Genomic DNA, 9,766 nt, shown 5'->3' with positions numbered 1-9,766 from the left:
TTTAAACTAAAAAAACTGTTAAACAAGATCTTGGTTCCTTTATACATGGAACACAAAACAGCTATTTAAGCCATTTGATCCTTGTATTTCATCGTCATCCTCTCTCCCTGGGGATCCCATTCAGTATTATGGTTTTATGTACCTTGTGCATACAGGTAATTCTCAAATTCTTATATTTACCCCATCCAACTCTCTACTCAGTATCTCTAAGTGGATAACTAGAAGGCATCTCAAAGTTAATCCAAACTTTGGATGTTCTTGTTGGCATTATCATCCTTTCTCTCTCTCTCTCTCACACACACACACTTCATTCTCCTACAGTCTATTTTTTCTTAGAAACAGCAACTCAAAATTCAATCCCTTGGAATCCTACCTACTCAAATACCGTGGATCCCCTTCCTAAACATACTAAACAAATAGAACGCTCTTGGCCATGTCTTTCTCTCTTGACTTGTTTTACTTGACTCCCATGTGCTTATTATAGCCTAACATATTGGCCTGGCTTATTATTGGCACATTAGCTTATCGGATGTTGTCTGTCTCTGCCCAGTAGAATGTTGCTTTGGGGAGGTCGGGGACACCCAGTCCATGTTCACCATGGTATTCGTTCACAGCCTGTGGTGCATATGTGCATGCTTCAGTTGTATCCAACTCTTTATGACCCCATGAATTGTACCCCACCAGGCTCCTCTGTCCATGGGGATTCTCCAAGCAAGAATGCTGGAGCAGCTTGCCATGCTCTTCTCCAGAAGATCTTCCCAACCCAGGGATCAAAACTGTGTCTCTTATGTCTCCTACATTGGCAGAGGGGTTCTTCACACTAGTGCTAGTTATTTTAGAAAAATGACAGTAAATGAAGGTAACTGTGACGTTCAATTTTTGTTTGTCAAATTGGATGAGCAAAACATTTTTTCAGGTTCCTTAATACTGTTGGAGTAGGAGTGAGGTGTTGTGTGTCCTTAGGCAAGCACTTTAATGGGTGAATTTTATGGAATATGAATTATATTTCAACAAAGTTATTTGGTTAAAAATTGAAACTAGGGGCTGCCCTGGTGGTCCAGTGGTTAAGAATCCGCCTTGCAATGTAGGGGACATGGGTTTGATCCCTGGTCTGGGAAGATCCCACATGCCACAGGGCAGTTAAGTCCATGTGCCACAACTACTGAGCCTGCAAAATTACTGAAGTCCGCACACCCTAAAGCCCATGCTCTCCAGCAAGGGAAGCCACTATGATGAAAAGCCTGTGTACCACAGCTAGAGAGTAGTCCTTACTTGCCACGACTAGAGAAAATCTGCGCACAGCAATGAAGACCCAGTGCAGTCAAAAATAAATAAATAAATCTTTTTTTAAAAGTTGAAGCTAATGGGAGACACACAGACCATGAGAGGAAAAAGGAAAAAAAGATTAACATTTACTGAGCACTTACTATGTGATAAGTGTCACACACACTTAGAAATCTTTACACCAATCTTACAAGGTAGCTTTGATTAATCCCATTGAATAGATGAGGGTGTGGTCATCCTTCTAACATAATCTGAAACCACCTCCACCCCAGCCACTCAGATGCTGGAGGGGTAGAGATTGCTGAAGAAGATCTTCTTCATGGCGATCTTCAGCTCCTTGTTCCTGAGGCTGAAGATGATGGGGCTCAGGAAGGGAGTGAGGACCATGTAGGTGATGCCCATCAGCGTGTCTCCTTCCAGAGACTGGGGCCCCTTGGGCTTGAGGTAGATGACAGAGGCAAAGCCGTAGTACACGACCACCACGGTGAGGTGGGACGCGCACGTGGAGAAGGCTTTGTGCCGGCCTTCGGCTGAAGGGATCCTCAAGATGGCGGCCACGATGAAGGCGTAAGACAAGAGGATGAGGAGACAGCAGCCCAGCAGGGCGGTGATACACACGAGGCCCACGCCCATGGCCACAGTGGAGACGTTCCCACAAGCCAACTTCAGAAGAGGTGGCACATGGCAGCCAAAATAGTGAATCTCATTAGACCCACAGAAAGTGAGTTGGAAAATGGAAGATGTCACCACTAGCCCAACAACTAAGCCCCCAGCCCAGGACCAGGCCACCAGGCAGGCGCAGCCTCGGGGGCTCATGAGCGTGTTGTAGCGCAGGGGGTGGCAGATGGCCACGTAGCGGTCATAGCCCATGACTGTGAGCAGGAAGGAGTGGGTGAAGCCGGGCGTGAAGGAGAAGAACATCTGGCTGGCACAGGCCTTGAAAGGGATGGAGCTGTGGGTGGAGAGCAGGTCGGCCAGCATGCGCGGGATGATGGCGAAGGTGTAGAGGACCTCAGAGATGGAGAGGGCACACAGGAAGAGGTACATGGGAGTGTGGAGGCTGCGCTCCCTCCAGACGGTGGCCATGATGAGCAGGTTCCCCAGCAGCGTGAACTGGTACATCAGCAGGAAGAGCAGGAAGAACATCAGCTGAAGGTGGGGGAAGGTGGAGAAGCCGATGAGGATGAATTCAGTCACTGAGGTGTAATTTAGCCTCAGAATGGCAGCCATACTGTTGGGGAAAAGAAGGAGGAATTCCCATAGGTAGGAACTCAGAATCTCTAATGAGTCCTCTTCAGGACTTCCTGGAGAGGCTCCTTCACCTCTTCAAACCATGATCAGTCCATCTGCATAATAATGTTCAGAATAAAGGTCTGCCTTGTGGTTTAAGTAGGACCACCTGAATATTCACTGGGAGGACTGATGCTGAAGCTGAAACTCCAATACTTTGGCCACCAAGAGCTGACTCATTGGAAAAGACCCTGATGCTGGGAAAGACTGAGGACAGGAAAAGAGGGCAACAGAGGATGAAATGGTTGGATGGCATCACTGACTCAATGGACATGAGTTTGAGCAAACTCCGGGAGATAGTGAAGGACAGGGAAGCCTGGTGTGCTGCAGTCCATGGGGTCGCTAAGTCAGACACAACTTAGCGACAGAACAACAACAACATACATCTAAGGAGCTTAGCACAGGTCCTGGTACATAGCATGAATTAAATAAATTTTCATTATTATTACTATATTTTTAAATCCTAGTGGTAGGAAGTAATGGTCTCTATTTTCTACATGTGGATTAAGTCCCCCACTTCAGAGGTTGCAGTTGCCTCTATCATTTTTTTCCAAAAAACAAAAAGTGAAACTAAAGATAAGGTCAACAATACAATCTTTAAAATAAATTATTATTCTGGGATCCTTAATAAAAATTTTTAACTGGAAAAATTTCTTGCTGGTTGGAGCGTCGTCTCTGCATATCCTGCGATCACTATACTCAACATGCTGCCTGTGTTGTTTAGTTGCTAAGTCGTGTCCAACTCTTTATGACCCCAAAGAGGTTTTTGCAACGCTTAGTGAGTATTAAATGGAGGCTTTTCTCCCTTTTTATAAAAACTCTACCATGTTATTCACATGAATTCAAAAAAAATTGAGGCATTTTAAAATAGTGCTTAAAAAAAATAGCCTTCATTACGTTGGTCCCTCAATTTGTTTGTGACTTTGTTTTCTCATCCCTAAAAGGAAACTGATACTAATAATCCCTAGCTGACAGGCATTGAGTAAGATTATGCATATAATATGTCTTCCAAGGGCTTTTCTGATGGCTCAGTGGTAAAGAATTCACCTGCCAAGGCAGGAGCTGTGGGTTTGATCCCTGGGTCAGGAAGATCCCCTGGAAGAGGAAATGGCAACCCACTCCACTATTCTTGCCTGGGAAATGCTATTGACAGAGGAGCCTGGTAAGCTACAGTCCATGGGATTTCAAACTACAGTCCATGGGACTCAAACATGACTAAGTGACTAAACAACAACAACAACAAATGTCTTCCACAGCACCTGAAATCAAGAAGCTGAGATTGAGGACAGGTATAAATGACCAGAAATAAATTTTCTTAAAATACAGCAACCTATGGTTGTATCTCTCTTTTGATTGGGGGAGTTAATGCATTTATCTTTTCATAATTACTGTTGTTTTCAGACTTAATTCTGTCATGTTTAATACTTGAGCTAATATATATATATATATATATGTTAGTATACCTAGCTAATATATATGTTTATTTAACATATACAAACACAAAAACATGCACAGTCCTATTTATTACATCAAACACACCCAAGGGGGAAAAAAAACCCTAAAAATATGGAATTGTTGTTAAAAAGGTCATAAAAGAAGTCTAGGTAAATTATCAAGTGCCAGTATTGCAAAGACCCAGAGCATCTGACCACATTACAGTAAACTGGAAATTAATATGAAGAGGAAACCTGAAAGTTACCATATATTTTAAACACAATTTAAGATTGTATCATTTGACATTGTCATACATAGTCAGACAAAACTAACTACCTTTGAGATAAAAGGAAAAATAAGAATTACTAAGAACAGAATGATGAGACATTGAAATAACAACTAAACAAAATGGCTTATGTCCTGGAATTTTAAAAAAGGATATTAGTGTCAAAACTAAGAAAAATCAAATAAGATCTGTTATTTGCTATATAGTATTACACAACTGTTAGTTTCCTGGGTCTAATCATTGTACTGGCATTGTGTAAGATGGAAGTTGGATTAGAGGGAGTCCAAGAATTTTCCATGTTACTTTTGAAAATTTTTTGTAAGTTTAAAATTAGTAAAACAAACAAGTTACCATTCAAAGGAACACAAAACTCGCAAGTATCTAGGAATTAATTTAAGTATGTGCATACAGACTTCCACAGAGAACATTAAACAAGTTACAATAGGACATGGAGCAACCTAAATGTGCATATCATCAGAGGAATGGATAAAGAAGATGTGGTACATACATACAATGGAATACTACTCAGTCATTAAAAAGAATGAAGTAACGCCATTTGTAGCAGCATGGATGGACCAAGAGACTGTCATACTGAATGAAATGAGAAGGAGGAGAAATATCATATAATATAGCTTATATGTGGAATCTAAAAAGAAATTATATAAATGAACTTAAAACAAAGAGACAGACTGAGAGAATGAACTAATGGTTGCTGGGTGGAATGATGGAAGGAAGGAATAGTTAGAGAGTTTGAGATAGACATGCACACACTGCTAAATTTAAAATGGATAACCAACAAGGGCCTACTGTATAGCACAGAGAACTCTGGTCAATGTAATGTGGCAGCCTGGATGGGAGGGGAGTTTGGGGGAGAATGGACACATGAATATGTATAAAAGAGTCCCTTCTCTTTCACCTGAAACTATCACAACATTGTTAATTGGCTATGCCCCAATATTAAAAAAAAATAGTTTTTTAAAAATAAAATAAAAGTTAAAAAAACAATTAAACATGGTAGACATTATAAATAAGTGGATGAAATGGAAAAACAGTATCCTAGATGTTAATTCTCTCCCAGATTTAATCTATACATTCAATCTATTCCTCAGAAGAAACCAGTTGAATTTTTTGAGAAAGATGTTGTACCTGTTATACAGTTTCTATTAAAGAATAGCTATCCATAAATAATTAAGTCCACCTTGAAGTGAAGAGTGAAAGAGGTGGGGAGGAATTGGCTTCTAAGATATTGAGGCATTCTACAAAGACTTGCAAATAAAGCAATGTAGGATTAGTACAAGGACAGATAAACAGATCAGAAGCTCTGAACAACAGATTGGGGAAAAAAAGCAAACCTAGAATCCATGGAACAACATGGATGGCTCTTAGAAATAACACTGGAAAATCAGAAAAAATAGCAGACTTCCAGCACAATATATTGTATCACTGTCCAAACAGTATGTGCATCAATATACATTTTCCAAGAATTCATGCAAACAGAAGGATACATGAAAAAATTAACACAGCTACTGGTCAGGGTTGGGGATCAGAAGCAGGACGTGATGATAAATGGGAATAAATAACACAGGATCATTCTGCAAGTCAATGTTAGTAAAACGTCATCAACAAAAGAGATTTGATTAAAACTTCAAACTCCAAAGCTTAAGTCCAATAAAAATTTGTGAAGGTACACATATATATTTACACTTACATATGTTTCAATCAATGCTATATATATATATGCTTCTCAGGTGGCACAGTGGTAAAGAATCTGCCTGCCGATGCAGGAGGTGCAAGAGATGTGGGTTCGATTCTGGGTCTGAAAGATACCCTGGGGAGGAAACGGCAACCCATTCCAGTTGGAATTCATGGAAAATTCCATGAATAGAGAAGCCTGGTGGGCTACAGTCCATGGAGTCACCAAGAATCAGACATGACTGAATGACTCAGCATGCACACATGTGTATATGTTTACATATATACATATATATAAAATACACATGCGTACATGCTAAGTCACGTCAGTCATGTCTGACTCTTTGCTACCCTTTGGACAGTAGCCTGCCAGGTTCCTCTGCCCAGGGGATTCTCTAGGCAAGAATACTAGAGTGGGGTCATTTCCTTCTCCAGGGGACCTCCCCAGACCCAGGATCAAACCTGCATCTCTTACGTCTTCTGCACTGGCAGGTGGGTTATTTACCACTAGTGCCACCTGAAGAAGTGAAGTGAAGTTACTCAGTCGTGTCCGACTCTTTGTGACCCCATGGACTGTAGCCTACCAGGCTCCTCTGTCCCTGGGATTCTCCAGGCAAGAATACTGGAGTGGGTTGCCATTTCCTTCTCCAGGGGAGCTTCCCAACCCAGGGATCAAACCCGGGTCTCCTGCATTGCAGGCAGATGCTTTACCCTCTGAGCCACCAGGGAACTCCCAGCACCACCTGGGAAGCCCATACATCAAATGTAAATATATACACATAACCAGTTTTCAAATATACTGAGGAAAGTTTGCTCAAATATTATGACATTTTACATCATTCACTGAATCTTCATTCAACAAAGGATTGTCACAAAGTGTTCCCCCAGAGTCATGGTCAACCAACTGTTGGAGGACCCAGAATCTCACCTGGAAAATGGGCAATTTGACTGAAGTTAGGTAGAGCATCTCACATAGTAAAGTAGCATTTGTGGACTAGAGGGGACCTAAGCAGCCCAGCCAGTAGCCAGAGTGCCATCCTCAACTCCCCACTCTTCCTCACCCCTCCTGTCCCTCAGCCACCATCTCTGGACCAGTCCTGGCTCTGACCTCATGCTCTTTCTCCTAAGGACTGTGTCTTCTCCTCCACACCACCCCTTCTCTGGCTGCCAAAGCCCATTCTTTGAGATACGCAGAGTTTGTGGAGCCATGGAGACCCAGGGTTCAAATCCCAGGTCCTCACTGTGTGTTGGGATAATCAGAGAACTGTGCTCAGGTTCCCTGTAGGCATTTGATGCCAAGCGCTCAGCACAGAGAAATTTCTCAGGGAAAGCTGTCTGCATTGTTGTCATCTTTTACTGTCATTGCTGGCTGGCTGTTATTCCTCCATCCCACCAGGTGGCTATATTGGCACTGTAATAGTCCAGGGCTTCAGACCTAGTTACAGGATAATCTTTCCTCTAATGCTATGGGTGTCCCAAACCCTCAGCATCTGCTTCTTCTGGCAGCCCACCTGTTGGCTTCTTCTGGCCACAAACATGCTCCAGGTATCAGCTCCTAAGTGTACAAAATGGTACCAAAAGCAAAACAAAATAAAACAGAAATGAGGTTTCCCTGGTGGCTCAGTGGTAAAGAATCCACCTGCCATTGCAGGAGACGTGGATTTGATCCCTGATCCTGGAGGATCCTATACAGTGTGGAACAACGAAGCCTCCATAGCACAATGACTGGGCCTGTGTTCGAGAGCCTGAGAGCTGCAACTCCTGAAGCCCAGGTGCCCTAGAGCCCGTGCTCCACAGCAAGAGAAGTCACCGCTCTGAGAAGCCCACACACGACAGCTAAAGAAAAGCCTACTCAGCAATGAAGACTCTGCACAGTAAAAATACATAAATACATTTAAAAAAAAAAACAAAAACAGAAAGGGCTCTCTCGGCTCCTGTCTCCTTCTAGCACTTAGTCTGTGTCACCCTTTCCCATAACAACCACTGAGCAAGACTCCCCAAGTCGTGTGCACAAGTCTGGGCCTCAGGGAAAAGAAAGGCCAGGGCCATGATCTCAGCAATGACCTCCCCAGCAGAGCCCAACCAGGGCACACCCTGACTGGCACTCAGATCCTACTCCTGTGTCCTTTCTCCTCAGGGGGACACTATTTAAACCAATCGGCTCTCTCTGCTTATCCTCCTGTGTCATAGACCTAACACCCTGTTCATGAGCAAACAGTTCAATGGGATACCATAGAGCCACATAAAGGAATAAAGTTCTGATACATGCTACGCCGTGGATGAACCTTGAAGACCTTATGCTGAGTGAAAGAAGCCTGTCGCAAAAGACCACGCATTGTATGATTCCATTTACTTAAAATATCCAGAATAGTTAAACACATCAAGATAGAACACAAATTAGTGGTTGTCAGGGGGTGGAAATAGGCTGGAATGGGGAATGGATTCAAGATCTCCTTTTGAGTTGGAGAAATATCTGAGCACTAAAGAAAGGTGATAGTTCCACAATTTTTTAAATGTCCTAAATGCCACTGAATTGTGCCATTTAAAGTGACGAGGATGGTCGACAAAAAAAAATAAAATTAAATAAAGTGACGAGGATGAAGGGACTTCCCTGATGGTTCAGTGGTTAAGGCTCTGCATTTCCACTGGAGAGGCACAGGTTTGATCCCTGGACAGAGAACTAAGATCTCACCTGCCAAGCAGCCAAAAAAATAAAATAAAATGACAAGAATGTGTACAATTTGGGACACTTGTAAACTGCTGGTGGAATTGTAAAATGGTACAACAGTTGTGGGAAACAGTATGGATATTCATTGATAGAACTACCATATGATCTAGTAATCCCACTTCTGGATATATATGCAAAGGAATTAAAGCAGGATCTCGAAAGGATATTTGCACACTCCTGTTCATAGCGGCACTAGTCACAATAGCCATGAGGTGGAAGCAACTCAAATGTTCATCCTTGGATGAATGGTAAACCAAATGTGGCTTCTCTCCACACAACAAAATGTCATTCCGTTTTAAAAGGAAGAAAATCCTGTGTCATGCTACATCCTGAACGAAATTCAGCAACATTATGCTAAGTGGGATCAGCCAATTCCTCCAAAATGAAATCATGTATGATTCCACTTATATGAGGTCTCTAAAGTCGTCAAGTTCGTAGATTTAGAAAACAGAATGGCATTGCCAAAAGCTGGAGTGAGCAGGAGAGGGTTGTTTGATACATTTAAAGCTTCAGTTTTGCAAGATGCAGAGACATCTGGAAATCTGTTATGCAACATTTTGAACTGACTTAACCCTAACAAACTGTATCCTTAAATATGGTTAAGATGACAAATTCTATGTTTGTGTTTTTTACAGAAAAAAAAAAAATGTAGTAGTGATACCTACTATAACATGGATGAAAACCTGAAAACATTGTGCTATGTTAAAAAAGCCAGGGGCAAGTATTGTCTGATTCCATTAATATGAAATACCTAAAATAAGCAAATTTGTAGGGATATGAGCAGATTAGTGTCTGCCAAGGGCTGAGGACAGGGAAGATGGGACATGACTGCTAATGAGAACAGGATTTCATTTGAGTGTAATGACAATATTGTGCAACTAGACAGAGTTAAGAGTTGCACATTGTGAATGTACTGAATGCCCTTGATTTATAAGCTTTAAAATGGTTAATAGTGTATTATGTGAATTTTACATCAATTTTTTAAAAAGCAAAAGAATCCCCTCCTTCAGCCCCCTTGTACCTCGTTCACAGCCTAGCCGGCGCTCAGAAAG

General features: G+C 42.0%; 1 protein-coding gene across 1 annotated transcript; it reads right to left on the bottom strand.

The window, feature by feature from the left end:
• Positions 1-1,560: 1,560 nt before the first annotated feature.
• Positions 1,561-2,514, bottom strand: LOC136165481 (olfactory receptor 10H1-like). Its single transcript, XM_065931959.1, has one exon. It carries the CDS (start codon positions 2,512-2,514, stop codon positions 1,561-1,563), a length of 954 nt encoding a protein of 317 aa, XP_065788031.1.
• Between the last annotated feature and the right edge of the window lie 7,252 nt (positions 2,515-9,766).

Source organism: Muntiacus reevesi, chromosome 1 (genome assembly GCF_963930625.1).
Source record: "Muntiacus reevesi chromosome 1, mMunRee1.1, whole genome shotgun sequence".
Lineage (NCBI taxonomy): Eukaryota > Metazoa > Chordata > Mammalia > Artiodactyla > Cervidae > Muntiacus > Muntiacus reevesi.
The sequence above is the reverse complement of the archived record's forward strand: the minus strand, read 5'-3'. Positions and strand labels throughout refer to the sequence as shown.